This window comes from Etheostoma cragini, chromosome 5 (genome assembly GCF_013103735.1).
Source record: "Etheostoma cragini isolate CJK2018 chromosome 5, CSU_Ecrag_1.0, whole genome shotgun sequence".
In the NCBI taxonomy this organism is placed as follows: domain Eukaryota; kingdom Metazoa; phylum Chordata; class Actinopteri; order Perciformes; family Percidae; genus Etheostoma; species Etheostoma cragini.
This window is the reverse complement of record NC_048411.1, coordinates 28,841,482-28,862,973: the sequence shown is the minus strand read 5'-3', so window position 1 is coordinate 28,862,973 and position 21,492 is coordinate 28,841,482. Positions and strand designations below refer to the sequence as shown.

The following is a 21,492-nucleotide window of genomic DNA, read 5'->3' as shown; positions in this document are numbered from 1 at the left end:
GAGAGGGGGGGGGGGTAAAATCTCATTTTTTTTGGGTGGGGGTATTTGGATATGGCTGCAGTTGCTGACACATCGTATCACTAGCCATAGTCGCCCAGGGGGGGGGAACTGGGGCCAAAGTCAACTATCCCGCACTGTGGAAACACAGGCACAGGGCTCTCAGGCAGACAGAGTGGACACAGAGGATTGTGTGAGGGACTAAAGAAGATTTAATATCTGCAAAGAGACAAAAAACATGGGTGTGTAAGTGAATCCCCCCCAAAAAAGCTCAGAGGATAGCACCTGCATGCTACGAACTGAGTCACGTTACAGCTATCATCACCTCATCAGAGGGGGCGAAGCAGGAAATAGCAAACTGCAGTGCAGGTGGTGGTCACAATATAGTGTCTTCCCAAAGGCTAAAAAGTCCATTTTGTAGCCGTTTACTCAGAGAGCGGCTTCAAGCAGCTCAAAGCACCAACAGTCAGCTGCAACAGAGCAGTGAATTCACAACATTTTAGGCCATTTGTTCCATCAACTGCCTTCTCACACAGACTTTTGAAAGCGAAAACAATAAATACGAATGTACGAAGGAATGTTCCTAGCAGAGACTGGCTACCAGATGAATTCTAAATATGGAATAACCTCATGTCATCCGACACAACATCCATAAGCCTGGTGCAAGGCTTATGGATGTGTAAGTGGATACCACTGTGTTGTAAAATTACATTTCCAAACAATTCTGTATAATACTAGAGCCTCACACAGCATACAGTGGAATCAGCACCTTTCGCTCTCAACTTCAACTAAATACCTTTTTTTCCCCTTTTAGACAAAAGCAACTATTTCAATACATGATTGATTAGTTTTTTAACATAATCAAGGTTTCTTTGTTGAACTGCAATTAATTGCTAACATTAGCTGGTTTAAGGGGTTTGACTGTTGATGGTAATTGTTATTGTGTGGTTGGAGTGTTCAGCTAAAGCTACGCTAGCTGTTGCCACATCACCCTATAGACGTTCATAACAAAAATGACAAGTGGGGATCCAGATAGAAGAAATGTTTTATGATAAACAAGAGGCTTAGTTTACTTCATAGGCCCTTTACCTGTGTTTTTTTTTATTATCTGGGTCACATAACAGTGATATAACCAAAAGAGGTTTCTTGGACTTTATTCAAAAAAGTAAATAAATATTTTTTAAATTTGACTGAAAGAGGGAATTATTTCTGAAACATTTAATCGTTCAGCACATTTGAATTATTACTACCTCAAATCTACAGTACTTGTTTGTTATTTTACATAAACAGCAGATGTAGTATAATACAAGAGCCACCGCCCTTATGTGGCATACTAATACTATGTTTGTATTATTATTATTTCTCAACATCCATGTTTTTGTGCCTGAAGACCCCCTTGAAAACGAAATGGTGCATCACAAAAGGGTTTTATCCTCTAATTAAATTTTTAAATAAAATAAATGGTTACAAGTACTAGCTTATACTAAAAAGCTTTTTCATAGTTTTTCCTTCATGTTGGAATTATCTTTAAACTTTTCAGGTAATGTTGATTTCTTTTCTAGATGTCTTTCCTCAGAACTGTGGGTGTAACCCATCCTGGCCTGTAGATGGGGCTGAAGGCATGGACAACATACACAGTCTTACATAGGATTAGATTGGCCACCATCCTGCTACTGTTAACACGTGGAAGCTTCAGGCTGTGCTTTACATTTCAGTCTCTGAAGAGGAACAGTTTTGTGGGCTAAAATGATCAAATGTATAGGCAAGTTTTCATCTTGGGCATGGTGTGTCCTGAAACACATCCATATTTTCATATTCAAACATATAAAAAAGTACAGTGTGTGTTCTGTACATCTGGTTAGATATTTCAACTTCAAGTTTCATTGCAACCAAAGATGCAACTATAAGATTAGATGTGTGTGACCACAGCAGTCAGTTGACTACACATGACTGTGCAGTGAACTAAGGTTTTCTCATGTATTATTGGTGATGAGTGGTCTTTACCTGCGACGTGGAGACGTGGGTACATCCCGATCAATGGGGCTATGGGGGGAGTAGCGTCCAGGTGGGGTCGGGGTTCTGCTGTACACAGAGTTATTTCTGTGGTCTGAAGGGGAGAACTCCTGTGAAGGAAGGGGAAAGTGACAACAAAAGTAAGAGATGAGTAAGCATGAAAAGTCAAAACTTGCTTCAGCTGCTGAAACCAACTCTGAAGTTGCAACTCTGAGTTGAATCTATTGAGGCAGTGTGCAAGTGCTTAGACCATGATGCAATGGTACTGTACAAGAATCACAAAAAGAGCTGTGTTCAGTGCAGAGGCAGGAATTCGACAGCAGTATTCCTTGCTTACTGCGCCACCATGCAGCGTATTGGCACTAACCAAATGTAGCGTCTTTGTTGTAGGAAGTTCTGAATCTAAGGAAACTTTACTGTATGACAAATCGGAACGAAACTTATTCTGACACCACAGTGTTTTATTCATTCAGTCAAGATCAAAGCAGACGATTCATCAGAATCTTAAAATAGCTTCAGATGAAAAAATACCAAAGATAGTTTCATCATCATAGCAATGACTGAAACCTGGTTAAGTTCTTTCAGTGCACAAAAAGTTTCTGTTGCATGAGTCACACGCCCAACATTCCTCTGCTGTGGACTGATCAGTCTCAATCGCAGCAACCCTCATCAACATTTTTTTTTTTAAATCTCGATTACCATGTTTATCAGAGCTGTACTTCAGCCCCTCAGCTGACACACTGGTGTGGCAACAGATGCTTGGCACTGACTCCAGTGTTGGTCTAATAGGAAAGACAGAACCAGCATGTACTTCAATGGCTTCCAGATGCAGTGCAAATCTCCCAATCATTCATGGTAGTTATCAACAGTGTCCTTCGTCATGAAATGAAGATATGGTGGTGGTGATTGCGCAGTGGATATGACACATGCATTTGAGATCAGGGTTTGATTCCCACTGCCCAGCAACCAATGTGTTCCTGAGCAAGACAATTAACCCATAGTTGCTCCGGAGGCGTGTAATCTCTGCATTATGTAGCAATTGCAAGTTGCTTGGGAGGGAGGGAGGGAGGGAGGGACACACACACACACACACACACACACACACACACACACACACACACACACACACACACACACACACACACACACACACACACACACACACACACACACACACACACACACACACACACACACACACACACACACACACACACACGGGGCTGCCCATGGAAAGGCGCCCCGAGCAGTTGGGGGTTCAGTGCCTTACTCAAGAGCACTTTGGCTGTGAGGTGAACTGGCATCTCTTCAGCTACCAGTCCACCACCATACTTTGGGCCATATGGGGACTTGAACTTCTACTTCCCAACCCAACCCCTATGGACTGAGCTACTGCCATCCCCATAAGGAAGACAGTCAACACAGTCAGAACCTCATTCAGGCAAACTGAACACTTACAGTACTGCAAAAACAATAGTGTTATTCTATGAGCAACTATGAGCAAAGTCTAAGTAAGTGTATAATGTTTTCTTTTGACAAAAGAGGGTGCTATATCACTGTACACAAGCAGCTCTTAAACTAAAGTCTCAGCAGCTGTGCAAATGAGTTTATTGTAGCTGTTCTTAGCAGAAACCAATGGGCGTAGGATACTAAGTTACAACATTGTGGGCAAAGGTATATTTATTCAAGTTTAATTATGCAGGAGTGAGCCACTAGTGAAAGTGACATCAGGCACATGTTCACGCCTGGACTTAGGTCTGCACAGCACATAACTCAACCCAGACAGTTTTATTGTCAGGAATTCCAACAAACTAATCGTTTTTAACCACTATGTCTGGCGTGTAACTACGTCCACCTGTAATACTGATCAAGGAAAGCATACTCCGAAATTTTCAACCAACAACAACCTACAAACATGAATTTAAAAAGGAAGTCTCCATACACTTTCACAACTTCCAGTTTGCGGAGAAACAAAGCACTTACATTATTTCAAATCTGTGCACAGGCCAGGAAAACAGTTGCAGTGAATCCAACAGCCCACATATGACTCCAGAGTACAGCTTTCACAATAAAGTTCACTGCCTTTTTCTCCCTCAACAGTCACCAGCTGGCATTAATGTTACACAGTCTCCATCCCAAGGAGGAAATGTCTTTAACCTGATCTTTGAACCGGTCTACTACATGTCTGTGACTCAAGTTGGAGCTCAATGCTCACACAGTGGCACTGATGGAGGCAAAGATTTGTGTGTCTAATGCCAGCACCCGCTTCCAATTCAGAAACTCTTTGAACAATGTCTCTGTTCTCAATTGAGTACATTTTTCCTCTTCTTTTTCCCTTTGTGAGTGGGCAGATTAGTGGTGCACGCCAGGAAGCCTTTACCAGAAATGATCATCGGGACTTCTGCGTACGATTGCTCCCTGGCTAAATCCAGCATAATAACTGCAGGCTCATAATATCCCATATTCCATATGATCAGAGTAAGATAATAGAGACATCCATGCCCTCTCCTGCTGTGAACCAATCTTAGAGGCATATACCTGGCAGACTTCAATGCTTTAGGGATTCTTTCAGGAAGACCAGAGTGAAGCCACCCACTAATGTAAACCAAGCGTATGTTATGTAAGTATCTGGCAACTTGAATGTGGATCTTCATGCTCTCCAACAGCAGAAGAATTACAGATACAATCATAACTATGATCTATGAGACTCAAGAGGAATGCAATGAAGTAAAGAAAAACAAAAAGGGAAGAGAGAAAGAAAAAAGCGTTTTACTGTGACAGCGAGTATGCAGCTGTGATTGAGCTTGACCTTAGAAAGAAAAAAAAAAAAAAGTCTGGTACCAACACAGCAGTTGTTCCATCACAGTCATCCACTCTACAGTGTGCAATGCCAGCCTTTTATAGCGGTAACCATGGCACGGCTGGCAATGGCCTTAAACTGGGCTCCTTGTTCTGGAATCATCAATGTTCCATTGTAATCCCTCAAACCATTTGGTAAACTGCACCATGGCAGTGCCAACAAGTCCCCCAATGTCTCATGCACCAACAAACTATAGGACGGGGCACATAGGCGACCCGAGGAAAGCCTATTATTTTGTCTTGGATCGGGGCATGTGTCTGACCACTGGAGAATATCATGAGCTAATTCTTCCTGGTTCCTGTGGCTGGCGAGAGAAGGAAGCTCTGATTGAAGTGACACTGAACTGTAATCAGGAGCTCACAGTCAACGTAATGTACCCGGGTCCATTAGGCCAAGTCTTTAGTATGCTATGCTGGTCTTGAGCTACACATACAATAACATATCTAACCTGAAGGTAGGCAGGTCGATAGATATGTGTGTGTGCGAGTGTGTGAGTGAGAGAGAATACATTTAAAGCCTTACACTTTATTCCCAATTTATAAAAAAGGCTCAGAAAACTCAATCAGTACATATGCACTATTTCTGAAAATTTTAGGACAGTTTTGAATATTTCATGAGAGACTTCTGTAGGTCTGTTCTTATCTGTGCTTTTTCCAAGTTTAAGGCAGATGGGGTTTAGCTGGAAAAGGTGACTAACAGCTAGATTTCAACATGTAGAAATCCAAACATGTGCTTTTGCGCTCTGAACATAGTTTATTGGTATTGTCAACCCAGATAGGAATGACCTGACAATGTCATAGCCACATTAATTGCTCCACTAAATCGCTTTTAACTGTTTTTATTTGCAATTTATTATTTAATACCATAAGGGGTATTATCTTTAAAAGATCTGTTTTTATAATCTTTAAAAAATGTCTCTGTTGCTCTAAAAAGCACTTTTGGATGACTGAGCCTAGATGTCATGATCTGATTTAAGTGAATGAAAGACCAACTGTGGCTGGCTTTTGGTCAGGGAAAGGCTCGGTGCGGGAGGGAAAAAAATGGCGGCTGAACTTTCAAAAATCCATGAGAATCACACTATGACGAGAACAAGCCCCTGTCTGATTGGCTACTTCAAGACACAAACAAACAGGAAATGGTGAACTGAAGTGACAGCAGCTGTTTCAAATCAAGGCCCATGGGAGACGTTGGGGACAGTGCCAGTGGAGGAACTTTGAGTCTGGCTCCAAGCAAGCCACTCTGCATCATCATCATTACCACCCTGCAGCTTCAATTACAGGGCATGGGCCAGCAGCGCACAGGGCCGATGCCTAGGGGAGTTTTTATTTTGGGAAGCTTGCTGCTGATGTAAGAAAGCGCTACGACTGCTTGTTCACTGTCTCCACCACAGACACAGACATGACTGCCATACTACAATGAGGCGGGGGACAGCAGACATCCTGGGCAGGGTAATAAGAGCTGCGTGCAGTGTTTCCTATCCAGCAGTGTGCATCGGTGGAGGTCCTGAGCAAAGACCTGAGGCTGACGGTAACCTACTCGTTATCCACAGTCACTGATGGACCCTGCCTTGTAATTATGTCTGAGCGATGGTGCATGACTGTGCCCACGTTCTGCAACAAATAAGACACAATTGTATTATATCAAAAATCATGTCATTAACATTCTTTAGCTTTTTTATTGCCTCATATCCAACTAAATCTACTTTATAAAAACGACCCCAGACAACATAATAATACAAGACCAGTGGGCTGATGGGTGCAGACGGACTACAGATGCTATGGAAGCTGCTTCAAGTGAAGAGCACCTTTCTGCTACTCTATATATGTATGCTCAAGCCCAAATTTAACATACATAAACTGTAAAGAGCCGTGAGGTTCCCAAAACCTTCTCACATTGAGTACCCTCAAACTGACCACAACCCACATTAGATAAGATTTTGTCCCATGGTCCCTCATCTGATAGGTCACAGAAAGTATATGAAACCTACGACCAAAATAGCCATATACAGTACATTCATATAGTTTTACTTATGGATGGACTTCTAGTGAAAATCATTTTTCCCTTTAAACCCCTTTAAGGACCCCACTTTGAAAAGATTAGAGGCCAGATGAGCAGCAGAGAGATGAAGACAACAGAATGACTGAGTATATAGTAATGCACGTTAGCCAATGTCAGTTTATACAGAACTGTCCTTAACTTCTAAATTTTGGCCATTCAGACTACAATTTCCATCCGTTTAATCTCAACTTTTGGGCAAGATGACACAATTACGAGTTGGTGGAAATATTTGGCAAAAACTTAATGTCAAAGTTTTTTTCCGTACTGTAATGTCAATAATTCCTGCAGCTCAGTACATGAGAAATGTGGTTGAACCTGATCGTGAGTAACTTGGAATGGCACAGTGAATACTTTAAGACGTCAGAGAAGCCGAAGCTGTCTCATGTGATTGTTGTGTAGGTGGTCTGAGGGAGGCACTCACCCACACTTCCACCAAAAGTCAAAGACACAATGAGGAATGAAAAGAGTCTGAGCATTTATTTATCCACGAAGAGTGCTACAAGCAACACATTCTTCATCCCTATAAAATTCCCCACAAGGCTCCGACTGGAGAGCCCATCAAGCTCATTAGACATCTGGAGTTCATTATGGTTGGTCTAAAATTACTGGACTTCATGATACTTTTTAATTTATGGTCGCTAGGATGCCTCTTGTTTGACAAAAGGACAGTAACAACTGAGTGAAGATGAACTTAAACCAAATGTGCTGACTCATTTCGAGCTGTGAGGTCTAGATAAGATGTTACCTTTAGCAGTTCATCAGCAAAAATCCCTCCATACAGCTCTAATGGCCAATGAGCCCGACAACATCACAACTGCAGTAATTAGACAGAATTGGGGGGGTGTGGGTGGTGATGCCGCACTGGATGTGACACATACCTTTGGTGTGGGAGATCTGGGTTCAATTCCCACTGCGGTACATCAACCAATGTGTCCCTGAGCAAGACACTTAACCCTTAGTTGCTCTAAAGTCGTGTGGCCCCTGATATATTGCAATTGTAAGTTGCTTTGGATCAAGTCAGCTAAATGACATGTCATGTAAAACATCTGGTATGTCTTACACTGGTTTCAGAGGTACAGTCACTCTACTGTACAGTGCTATGATTTGTCATGCAAAACAATATGATGGACTGCCTAATTCTCCCTAGCCTAATACTCATTTCTACATGACTTTCCGTAAATGGGAAAAACCATAAATCTAAAATGTCAACCAGATGCATTTATAGTGTCTGGCTGTAGCAGAATTATTCTTCAGTGGTCAGTGACATTTTACCAGCTCAACAATTATGATTTATGAACAAAAAAATGCAGCTTTGTAACCATTCCCCTAAAACGTAGTTGTTCTGTGTAAAACTACAGGAATATATGGGGACATTGTCTTGTTTTTGCTGGCATGAACACACTGAGGGGCAGTCATACAGGTCGTTCCCTTGACAACAACTTTTGGAATGTTGACATACCGCTCAACCACCTTCCTAAGCAGCACCAACTAGTAAAAAGACCCATCTCTCCCGGCCAACATTTCCCCATAAAACTTGCAAGGCCGAGTGTCCCTATGACTGCGCCCGGGAGAGCACAGGGAATCAAAAGTGCCCCAGTTTGCTTTTCCACTCCAGTGGAAAGAAAAACAGGCGTGCTGATCAATCATTGGGGATGAGGAGAGGCATGCCGCCTGTCCAAGGGCCACAATGGATCCCAGGCTTAACGGCTGCGAGTCCGTGTGAAAAGGCCTTGCACTGTCCAGTCACAGAGCTCACTGTACAGAGTAGAAGAAAACATCCACCCACCGTGGCCACGGCCAGCACCGCTCCCCCGACACTGGCTTGGCTTGCCAGACGTAACAGTCCCCCCACTCATATCAGACTAGAAATAGTACATCATTCCAAGCAATCATCCTCAAGGAGGATAAATGCCTGTCTGAGTTTAGTGCTGGAAGAGAAGCCACTCACAGGTGAGTTGCAGTCTGCTCAATTGTGTTTTCTGCCCGCAATGGCGCCTTTCAGTCAGCTAACACTAACCGTAAACATGACCATTGCCGTGCTGCCTCTAAGGAGACCTTGGGGGAAAAAAACACTGCAGTCTCCAGTCTTGAAGAAAAATAATTGAATAACTGAAATCTTTGACAACCAGTGCATGCAATATAAAATTTTACATTCACTCAATTTAAAAACAAAGTTCTATTTCTGCATGCCAAGTCTCCATTTCTGCTCCAAAGCAATGACCACAGCTTTGCACTCTAGTCCACATCAACCTCCAGAATAGAACTGGACAAAGCCAGCTTCTGGCTTGCAGGCTGGCCCACTAGACTAAGAAAATGAATGGGATCCAGGAGGTATTGATGGATACTTACACTGCCGGCTCTGGATAAAGAGCTTGGCGACACATGGTCCCACAACCAAGGCCACTCCACCAAATTTAGCATAAAGGAGAAAAAGATTGGTCTGCACGGGTGTCACCCTGCAGGAGCTGGCCATCCTACACTAGGGATATTTATAAAGCAACCCCCTTGTCCCAGCACAGGCTCAGGGAGCCCACTAAGGCAACCCTCAGGAACCACAAAGTGCAGAAACTGCAAACCCAGACATGGAGCCTGGTCCTAATGGCCCATTGACGGGTCGTGTCTCATGAAAAGCAGTTTGGTTTTGGCCCAGCTCATCGCAACAGAGATCCCGTTTTGGTAATTTCTTGATGATATAAACAGATGCTCTGAATCATGACCGGTGGCCGGACAGTTCAGATACAATCTCATGCCTGCCTTCCAGGAATCTAGGATGCCTTCGCTCCTATTGTCATGGTGGTGAGCTAGTAGATACTAAAATACATGAGCCCAGCCAGTCACATCACGGCATGACCAAACAATAAACTACAGTTTACAAAGCTACAGCTAATAACCTGCAGCAATGCCACATTTTACTCAGAAATGGAATGGACCTATTCCTACAGGGGTTTCCAACATATCTATCAGAGGTTTTCTATTTGAGACTGCAAGGTAAGCTCCGCTTAAAAAACTAAAAACAAAAACACACTAGTCAAATATGTACTATTGTGTTAACAATAGACTAATCATTTTGACTAAAACTGTGTAAGACTATGTTAAACTCGAAGACGTGTTTGTTCAGAATCAGCTGACTCGATCTCCTTCTCATACATTCCCGTAGCGTCAAACTGCATTTCCCTGTTGAAGCCTAGTATCCATGGACTTCCCGGATTCTCAGCGTCTCTTGGGGTCAATGAACTCTGGGCTTCTGCGTGATGGTTAGAAGGTCTGTCGAAAGGCTGCATCTCCTTTTGATCGACAGCGATTTTGTACTATGAAAAGTGCCCGGAGCTATACGAGCTCAGTTCCATCATATACATATATTGTAATGTTACTTTTTAACTTTCCTGTATAATAAATATGAATGAATGAATACAGTTTGGGAATTTCAGCGGGTTCTCTGGTGTCCACTCTGCTCCCCCCAGAGCCCTGTCTCACAACACAGGCCTTGTGACGCGAGGAAAAAAGCAGCACAAGCCTTCCACAGCCTCTGCCATCACAGCCACTATTGTATACAGGGTTTTTCTCAGGATATCCAACACCCTGGAAAATGGGGGATCTTGTTGCGCATCCCACTCTCCTCACTCAGGGAGTCAAAACAAGGGCGGAAAAGCCTTTTAGGAGCTTTTCAGAGACTGATCACCTGATACGGCAGCACTCTGCACCTCTCAAGCAGGACAGAGGGCCTTGTCATGGAAGCTCCGCATCTTAGCGCTCACTGGGCTGCAGTGTTCCTGCCAGCCCGAGCCACATAATGCACAGTGTGCCCATGGCAGGCCTCTTCCCAACCATTTCCCCAGCGAGTGCTCTCAAAGAAATCCACTCACTAATCACAGCACTGCGGCAGGAGGCTCGTCACCACTTTAAAACCAGGGTAGACATCCCTTGCAGCAAGGGGTAGGCAAAAACTCTCATCCACTAAGCTGGATGATGGTAAACACTAAGGCTGTCAGGCATAGACAGCAGAGCAGCCCATTTCCAAATCAGCTTCAAAACCAGAAAAAGTTAAAAAGGATGGACTAATCAGCAATTACATTGATTGAAATTGCAGGCTTCCCATAACATGTAGCTTACCATAAATTCAAACATACTGAATGGCCGTTTAAAAAAAAAAAAAAACTCCAAGTTGAAAACTCCAGATGATACAATACATACGGATTCCAGAAATAATAGAAAAGGGTGAATTTAAAAATGGTAAGGAGAATGGGAAAACAGGCGACTCCATAAATACCACAAACATGCAAGGCCTACCAGACGGACAGCTTTGACAGAAGCGCTTCCATCCCTAAGTGGGGTCACAGATGGAGCCACAACACAGTTCTTAATGTGGTTTTTGATAGGCCAATTCGGAAGTTTGCTGCTATGGTTTGCTCGCCACAGCCCACTATAACTCCACAGTGGTTTTGTTTTTTAATGTGGTTTTGGATTGATGATGCCAAAAAACATTAGCATTTAACGGAGGCTTACAGTGCCAATAGTGAGAAATACACTGATACACCTGAAATGTGTTATCAGTAAGATGAAGTGGGCAAGAGATTGATTCAGTTCAGACTATCAGACAATTTAGCCCAAAATCCTATATTTCCCATAACACTTTCGCTATACCCTCTCGGCCTTGTAAATGCTAATGTCAACCAAGTTTGTAACAAAGACCTCCTTTTGAATTTGAAGACGTATTAAAAATAACCCAGATGACATCCAACTTTAAAACATAATTATACAACCATTAGCCACAGGGTGGAGTGGGGTGAGGGTGGAGTGGGGTCAAAGGTATATGAAAACAAAGCACTTGAAAGTGTTAGAGCTTGACACTAGACAACCTCATCATCTTTAGTCTCCAGGCTACTGTCTGCCTGGGGCATCCGTTGCCCGAATGAACGTCACATATCACCTTCATGTCAGCTGAATCTGCCTAAACAGCGAGCCAGTCAGAGAGCTTATTCATGTCGGCACACACAGACACCCTACACACCCTCCCTACTCTAAAACAAACCGAGAGGCAACATGCAATGTGGCTTTGCACTCGCGTTTAATTAGTTATTAGGAGGGACTCGGTCTTGCCTTCCTACAGACTGCATTTTGCTTGGACCAGATTCATGGCGGTCATGACTGACAGAAGCATTTTATTTTGATAAAAGACTGGTTTCAAAAATGTATTGATGCCATCCTCAAAAGCACCACTTTGACCCCAGTTACATCATTGCTAGCCCGTTTCATCTTTCTTCTTTCGAACAGTCTCAGAGGGTGGACACCGCTCATGTGCATCTGAATCCCTTTCAATATGTCAACACAAAGAATCCCAAACTCAAAGAGAACATTTTAAATATATCTTCCCAGCCAGCAGCTTCTTAGAACTTAGCTGCTCAAATGTTTTTAAGTTCAAACCTCTGCATATTTATCCAACTTTATGTTATGTCCAGTGTTATAAAAACGGATGGAATTCTATGTTTTTTCCTGCTCTGTCATCTCGTACAGTCTTTCGGTGGGACCCATGCTTGCGACCAAGCATGTAGGCATAGCTGAAATAACTCATGATGAACTTTCCCACAGCATTTTTCCTCTTTAACTCACTGAAGTCTTTCCAGACGCCCGATTCCCTTCTTGGCTTTGTTGCACAATGGTAAATAAGCACAGCATAGTTTAGCTGCAGTCTCATGATAACCCCAAGTCTGTCTTTTACCACGCATCATATTTTATTACTTACAGAGACAAATTAGTCTCCATTCAGGCAACTAAAGGTTAAGGCCATTGTTTTAAAGTTTTTTTTTCCCCTTGGAGCAGGCTCTGAATGAAACGGCACAAGACTATTATTCAGCTTAATGCCAGATATTTTCAAAGAGACTGACCTTTCTAGTTCATACACTCCCTGCTTTAAAAATGTCAAGCCCTCTCTGTATCCTGCCTGAGGCCCACAAACATTTTGTAGGGCATCGTCTATGGCATCAGAGTATCAATTCAAGAGGAAAGGCTAAGAATTGAAACATGTTATTCCTGCTGACTGACAGTCAAGATACATACACAACCTTCAGCTGTACTAACCAAGGGAACTGCAGCCCAAGACAGCGGCTACAGATGAATGACATTGTGAGGACGTCACGTTTAAACATTTTTATGGATTAGTCCAATATTATTGCACTACTCCTGCCATGACACAAGCCTAGTTTATGAATACAAGCCTAGTATCATAATCATCCAAAGTATGAAATAGCAAACTTATGTTTCAGCAGTTCTTTTGTTTTTTGTAAAACAGAAACTAACCTGTGACAGCGGTCTGGACAGTCGGTGACTCTTCTCCACTGGAGACCATGGACGCAGCTGGACACTATAAGATAATGGCAACACAGAGTCACCCAAACATGTTTGATTTTGGGGTTGGCAATTTGATAACATACAGTATAACATGAGACGGACAAACGCGTATGTGGTAAAGTAGTTATCCTTTAATATCTTTGTGTGAATGAGGCTATTTTGCAAATCAATTGCAAAGTTTATTTGCGCCAACTCAGTTGAAGGGGACGCTCCTAATTTGCTTTTTTTGCAACATTTTAAAACTTTGCTTAAATTGGCTTGATAAATGAATGGACCACGGCTAAAGTACTGGCGGTTCCCCATGCAGTAAAGATCTGTACAAATTCCAATTTGATGCAACAGGGGACTTATATTTTGAAGAACCACAGTGTTCTGCACAATTTTTACTCACAATAATAATTCTAGTTTAAAAAGTAAATTAAGATGTAAGAAGAATAATATTACTAAGAATTCAAGTATCAAGTTACATCTTTGACAAGATGGAAATTAAGTGTGTGCAAGACAGAAAGCTTCATCCGGACAAGGGAGAAAAATGTTTCTCCCCTTTAAATTTGACCTACTAAGAGTTATCCAGGAGAGTCAACAAACGGCCATGTGCCAAGAGAGAGCGCGATGAACGTTCCACATTCTGCCTTTTGTTAAAGTGAATGCAAACGGTGGAATGTGATATCCTGTGCATATCCTTTGTTACTACAGTACAATCCCATGGCTCCACTGTCTGTTATTCCCATACCTTTTGAGTCCGGGCCTGTTGTAGAGTCAAGAGAGCGCTTGTTGCAACCTTTTGTCCAGATATAAGCCTATTGAAGCACTGAATAGACAGGTTTCGGAAAAAAGATTCAAGTGTCCCATCTGAAACGAGCTTTAAAAAAAAGGGCCCAAGACCTTATCTTAGAACCTGTTCATGCTGAAAGGCTGATGGTCCAAAGTGATTTGGATTTTAGCAACCAGATCAAGTGTGTGACTTCAGTACAATCTTTTTCTTTTGTTACAACATTGGTAAGCATGGTAACAATGCAGAAGCGGACAAACTGGCTGAGGGTTCAGCATCTGACCAACAACTCAGAATGTCACTGTGGTGTCTGAGCAATGCTGGATTATGTGCTGACAGCAATCCACTTGACACCGTTTCTTGATTATTAAGGGGTTTATTGCATCAAAGAATTCTGCATCAATTTACAAGCTCTGCAGATGCTAGGAGAGTGTCTGCAAAATTACACTGCCTTTCAATACCTTAGACATATGTTGTATAGGACATATTTAGGTCACATGTTAGGTAACATATAGGATTTTGTTATGCGACAAACCAAAGATCGCATCCAACTCACCACGTCCCTTCCAAAGCTCACTCCAAATCAATGTAAACCAGTCTTGCATCAGCAGTATTTATTTACTTTGAATAGAACCTGATTCAAGTTATAAATCAGATACTACATCACAACCGAGCAATTAGGTTCAACCAATGCTTGATTTTTCAAGAATGTTTTTCATGTCCAGTGGATTCTTTATTAGAAGTGGCATCTATCTATCTATCTATCTATCTATCTATCTATAAAAAACATGTCATCAAATATGCATTAAAGCCAATTATGTAACTGATGTCTATCAAATATGCAATAAAACCCAAATTTGACCTGCAAGCTTGAACATTGCAATGCTGAGCTCTACTACTACAGCAGGTCAATAGAGTTACCTTTTGTTGATGGTCGGTGTCAGCCTCTCCCTCTTTCCGTCGGGGCTGGGAAAAGGATCTGGGGAATAAGGTCCAGGGGACAGCGACGCAGGGCTGGAGATGGTGTACTCTCTGTAGTTCTGATTCTCGTCTCTACTCACTATTACTGCCTCCTACAAAACAGTAATGCTACTGCGTTGGTATCAGATAAACGTAACTTGATCTTCAGGAGAGCATTTTTGCCAAACTGTACACTGTAGTAAACGTCATATTGTTAGCTGCATCAAGGAGTAAACCTCCCTGTATGGGCGCCTGCTCTACCAACTGAGCTCTCCGGGCGCCTGTAAATGTCATATTCTTAAAACAGATTTTGTACTCCATATCCCCATGTATTGTAGGTGTTGCTCTGGAACTCTTTATGATCCCAATAAAAACACTAGTATAAGCTCTAAACCACTGCAATGGCTTGTTCTGCTTCCGTCTTGAGGGATATAAGCAGGTATGTAATAAACAGATGTGAGGCATGCATTAGTAGAAATGAAGCAGCACACCCTGTATGGTCAAAACAACACATTATCCAAATAAAAAAAAGCACTGAGCAATGCCGCAGATCAATTGATGTGGAGCACACCGTTCTAGACATCAAGTTTCCATTTGATGTTGAGTAATCAACACAATGTATACAGATTAAAGCTCCTGTGGAGCTGCAGCACTTACCTGGAAGCGTCCGGTGAGCTGCTCAGGGCTGCCGATGCCATTAGTCTGTCCAGGGCTGGGAGGCTCAGGTCTTAAAATGAAGACCACAGAGATCAATTGACTGTCAACACTGATAATATCTGCATACCCAAAAATGCATACCTTGTTATCTATGTAACATGTGGGATAAAGTCTGAATCATCCCCTCTGAATTTAAAATAAAAAAAAGGACCTGCAACCCCATACAGGGGTTTTCAGTTGATGTGGCTGATTGGACCTCTGTGTGGGTGTAGTTAGACTGATTGAGTGATATCTTCCCGAGTCCTCTGTTAGGGCTGTTACACCTGTGACGGCAGGAAAAATGACACCTTTATCATTCTTATTGGGAAATATTTAGTGAACTCGTTAGTTCCCAGGAAAGCTCCAGCCCACCTTCACCCTAAACAGAGTCTAATCAGCCAGAATAACTGAAATCCCCTGTGGGGGTGTTTAGCTGCTTTAAAAAAAAAAAAAAAATGAAAAGGAACTGAAATCAACTTAAGGCAGTAAGAATGCAAGGTATTTCAAAACAGGTCTGAATGACATAATGGACAAGCTGATGTACTCAAAAGCATGTAATATGATCAAGAACTTGGGGGGGGGGGGGGGGAAAAAAAAAAAAAAAAAAAAAAAAAAAAAAAATCAAGGCTCAAGTGTAAGGAAGTACAAACAAAAAAAAAAAAATTGTTGACATCCATTTTGCTAATGTCAAGGATAAAATCCATTAGTATGTTCCAATGAATCTACTGCAGAAGAGTATCGCAGACTCTGTCCCCCTTTTGAAAATATTCTCCAAATGGATCTCATCTTTCCAACTAGTCACTTTTTGTTTGACTTTCTTAAATACAAAGCACATTCTGTTAACAATTCCACCATTTAATTCTGAGGGGAAAATATGGGTACAAGCGCCAATGCAAACAAACAGTGCCCCTCTGGCTGCAGGGCCAGAGTCTGACGGGCTTTTGGTTGAGCCCGGGGTAATGAGGCTCACAGGAAGGCCTGGATGCCTGTGGTAAGTCACCCAGAAACACACCTCTTGTGGCCCGGGCTCCACATACTGCGTACAAGAGAGTGAGATGGCAAGAAGACGGAAACTGATACAGCAGCAGTAAGACATTCCCCCCCCCCCCCCCAGAGGAGAGATATTAATGTGGCAGACCTGAAAAACTAATTGCTTTGAATTAGCAAATGTCCAGGAGAGAAATGCTTACTCTGCGCTTTTAAACCTTTCTACACACATCTGGTCTTCAGACCATAAAATGTATTTTAGGTCAGTGATCAGATCAGTGTCTAGTCTGTAGCCAATGACCTCTAGTTACAGGTTTTCATAATAGAGTAGAAACATTTGTTTAATTGTAAAAGGCAGCCAACTGTGATTTTATACCAAACAGTGTACAGCTGTCTTCAAAGGGACCTAGAGTTAACCTAGGTCCCTAACCTAGGAGTTAACCTACCTAAGGCAGATTCTTCAAAACGTGTGCATTGAAGGAATACCTCTTTATTCTGAGAACTTAAATACCAATAATAATAATAATCAAAATATGATAATCAAATATCACAATAGTTTACCAAATACATCAATATCGATATTGTGGTGAAATTGTAGGGTTGACTATTGGTGCTTTTACAAAATTTAAACTGAGATTTGTGATTAATAATCATTAGTAATGTGGATATAATAAATAAATGCGTAAAGGCAAAATATTAAAAAGTCTGACATAGTAATTAAAAAATAGTAAGTCTGGTGAGTTGACAAAATGACATGACTTCACCGTAATGCAGCCTATAAAACCAGCAAAAGACAACACTTGTGAGATTACAATATCCAAAATTTAAGACAATATCTTGCATCATATATCGATCTACTGCCCAGCCGTAGATGAGGAGCAGTTAACCACAGTCATCATAAAACCACATGAGTTTAGAACGCCAACACAAAGAAAGCAGAAGTTGAAGGACTTCCTGTCAATCCCAGAAATAAAACGTTGATATAGATCAATACTTTCCTGACTTACTCACCAAGTCACTCTGCTTTGTTATGTAAAAATAATCCCAGTTAACACATGTCTGGGATGAACATGTTGAATGGACCTGAACAATAAACCACCTCCTCTGCATAGAACAGCAGACATGTACGCCTAAAAAGCACTGATGATGCGCTGATGCCAGCTCCCTCCAGTGGGCAACACCATCTGTGGGATGGCGGCCAGTAGCCACATCGCTGCTTGCTTGATGAGAATAAACTGCCAACCAGATGTTGAGCTGGAAAAAGGGAGCACTCTCGAATAAGCAAAGAACAAATAAAATGTTCCAGATTTGTGCTACTCAATTAAGCCTCTTAAAAGCTTGCCTAAAGGTAATATACTTGTTAAGGAGGTATTAAGACAGAAGCCTGTGAGGTACATAAATGTCTTGGTGCCGCAACCCGCCGACTCTTAACAGAGTGGGATTAAAGACAGGGCAGAAGTACATGGTGGCATTGTCCTGGGGAGGCCAGACGTAATGGTGTTGTTTCTGGCTTGGTAGGAGACATGAGGTCAGCAGGGAAAAATTCACTCACATGGACATCCAAGGAGGATGCATGTGAAAGCACACGTGCGTGTGTGCGTGCGCGCGCGTATGTATAAAGAGAGAAGGGGTGGGGGGGGCAACAGTGACAAGAAATTAGAATTTAGAGAGGACCTTTAATCAAAACGCCAGCCAAGAGCAGTCCTGTCTCAAAGGAAAAAACGTCTTTAGTAGCCAAATCCCCATCATCCAAACAAGGTCTTGGCAAATCTCAAACAGCGTTTATGAAGAAGGACCAAGAAAGGGAACAATGTGGCACTCGTATGCTGGCATTTCCCCTAATTACAATCACTAGTTTTAGTTTGTAAAGTTCCTGCATGATAAAGTTAAAAATAGTGTGAAAAAAAAAAAAGTGGAAGCTGAAGCGACTTTGGTCTTGGCACAAACACGGAGGTTATGGGTATTCATATGGGGAACTATGCTGCAGAAGGTTGCATGGTACTGTATGCAGATTATGCTTACAAATACAACATAAACATACTGTATGCATAACAAAACTGCGAGTCCTGGTAGCAGGAATATTTGTTTGCATGGCAGAGCTGCATGTCAGCGTACCTCTCCACCAACAGCTGCAGCTGAGTCTTGGAGTTCTTGATCTTGTTCTGGGCCTCCACGTTCAGCATGTCCGCCGTGTTTTCCCTGTTGATCTCCAAGATGATGTCCCCAGGTTGCAGGTCGGCCTTGTCTGCCTTGCTGCCCCCGTTGACCTGTTGACAGAAGAATGAGTTCCAGTTATGTCCTACTGGTCCCAGGTCCTGCTCTGAACACCGCGGATGCTATCCATCTGGTGAGTATAGACAGCTTTGTATCTTCAGGCTGTGTAGACAATTTGTCAGTGGCTGACATTCAGTAATAATGAATGAGTAAATGAGAAACGCTTTGCCATAATTCATCATTGATATTCTCTCTCCCTCCCTCTGCGTTTCACACACATGGAATGATGCCGTGCTGGTCATCAGCGGACAGATTCATGACAGCCTTTGGCGGAGAAGTCGTTAATGTGACACTACTTGATGGTTTGACTGGGCCCGACCTTTGCAACCAGCCTCACCACATGTCAAAGCCAATGCTATACCACAACATCAGAGGGAATTCCACACTAATGGGGTGCAACATGGCTTTCAGCTCGGTTCCCGTGTCCCAGGCATACAGTACACACCCAGACGCACAGGCTTGCTAGAAGAAGAAGAAAAAAAAAGGCGAAATGAGGAGGCTGATGCTGCTTAAACTTTAGAGAGAAGTAGGACATTTGCCATAAACAGTGCTCACTGCAGAATTAAAAACAGAGAGACAATGAAACAAAGAATGCAAAACAAAACAAATAATGAGCCAATCATAGAGGAAGAAAGGCTTGTCTTTACAACTCTAGAGGAAAAGTGGATGCAAAGAGTCCCAGTCAACACACGGTTTGTCAGTTTAGCCAAGCAAGAGGGGCAGAGGTGCCATATCTGTGGGCCCACTCAAGAGGCAATAAAGTGTTGCTGTGGTGACCCACAATATTGCGTGCCTTTTCTGATCAGGACATGCCTGGTTTCACATAAACTAAGAGCAGCTGGGGGTTCTTTTACAGCATCGGTGGCAGAGTGAAAATGGGGGCACGCTATCCTTCAGGCCAACAGAATTAAATGAGGGCATCCATGTCGTCTCTGCGCCAAATGCAAACCACTTGAGATGGTCCAACCGTATGGGGAGGGGTGCTGGTGGTGCGAGACCAGCAATTTCTCAAACTGGGCTTTGCGAACCAATTTCAGTGATGCAAGTTTCTCTCTCAGCAGGAGTCCCTGTCACTCCAGACAACCGGTTTTGTTTTTGAGACAAGCAAACGTGCTGGTGTTGTTTACTGGTTAGCAGCAACACAAAAACATGTAATGCAGACCTATTCATGGGAAGCCCTTGTTTTTTTCTAGCACAAGATGTCAGGAGGAGTCAAACAATAAAAGCTTTTGTCAAAGTCTGTGAAGCACTAGTGCCATGCCATGAGTTTGCCATAATTCATCCTTAAGGGTCTGCACCATAATTCATCCTTAATGGTCTGTACTAAGGGAAGTCTGACTGGAGGAAAACAATCCGACATGGAGCTGTAGAATTGGGCGTCTCTGGCATGCAGAAGTTCTTTTCTGGCAGTGTTTACTGTGTGCCATCTGCTTACAGTGGTAACATTTCCACTTCTTTTATTCCATCTTCCACTTTTAGATTTCTTTTTTTTTTTTTTTTTTTTTTAACACTGATTTGGAGTCAACTTATGCATGCGAGTTGGCAAAAAAAAACACAAACCCACATTCACAGACTGCATTCTGGGATCAGGAACCCCTCACCTCCCACCTCAACTTCCACTGTAACTGTAATCAGTGGTTTCCTTCTAATGTAATCTACTTCCATTCTCTTCTAACGGGTTCAGTAGTCAAGGAAATAGGTACGAAGCAGCCCATGGACACAAACAAAGACAAGAAAAGCAACGTTGTGAGGAGGAAGTTGACTTTGCATGACATGCCATTACAGGCTGGGTTGCGACAAAAACAAGAGGATATGGTTTGATAAGGTGTAACGAGTTTTAACAACAGGGCCGCGAGTACCTTTGATACAGTTATGGCCTTCTTGAAGTCCCTTCCTCCAAATATTCTGAAGCCCCATGGTGAAGGACCGATAAGGTTCACCGTCAGCGCCATTTAGTGATCAGTCAGCACACACACTCTTGTTGAAACCCTAGAAAGAAAAAAAGGACACAGGGAGCATGAGATTGTGTGTGAGTAACATGTGGGACATAAACATGAGAACGGCTGAACCTTTCAGAGTCACGTGTCCCCCCTAGCAAGGCTGCATATCGGATCCAACAGGTGAAGACAGTGAACATTTGCATAAGCCGCCATTCGTCTGCAGCTACACTTCACTTCCACTGGCCTAAGTCCCCTTGACATGGATGGTGTTACAACATCAAATAGGAATGGGAAGAATCCAAGACACATGACTAACAATGCTAAAGTGCCTTCAAAGCAAAAGAGTTTCATTAAATCCAAATGCTCTTTTTGGGACAAGGGAACCCAAACGCAAACAAAAAGCTGTGCAAGCACACGAGGAGCGCAGCGCTTCGTAGAGTTCCTCTGTAAGCGTGGTGTATTACGTGTATGTAAACTGTGGTGTGGCATGATACACAGCATCAAGTATGGCAGTCCTTTAAAACTTGTTTATAAGAATTGGCTGTTTATACAAAGTCGTCTAACAATTCAGTCGTTTCCATTGGTCCATG

General features: G+C 42.6%; 1 protein-coding gene across 2 annotated transcripts in view; it reads right to left on the bottom strand.

The window, feature by feature from the left end:
- pdlim2 (PDZ and LIM domain 2 (mystique)) overlaps positions 1–21,492 on the bottom strand; it is a 34,654-nt gene that overhangs the window by 4,672 nt on the left and 8,490 nt on the right. For both annotated transcript variants that reach the window (XM_034870906.1, XM_034870907.1), the window contains exons 2-7: positions 20,822–20,951; positions 18,804–18,955; positions 15,663–15,732; positions 14,967–15,118; positions 13,223–13,286; positions 2,002–2,120 (exon numbers count right to left, since the gene is read on the bottom strand). In XM_034870906.1, coding sequence (XP_034726797.1) covers positions 2,002–2,120; positions 13,223–13,286; positions 14,967–15,118; positions 15,663–15,732; positions 18,804–18,955; positions 20,822–20,914 — 650 coding nt within the window. In that variant the 5' untranslated portion in view covers positions 20,915–20,951. The remainder of the gene's footprint in view (positions 1–2,001; positions 2,121–13,222; positions 13,287–14,966; positions 15,119–15,662; positions 15,733–18,803; positions 18,956–20,821; positions 20,952–21,492) is intronic.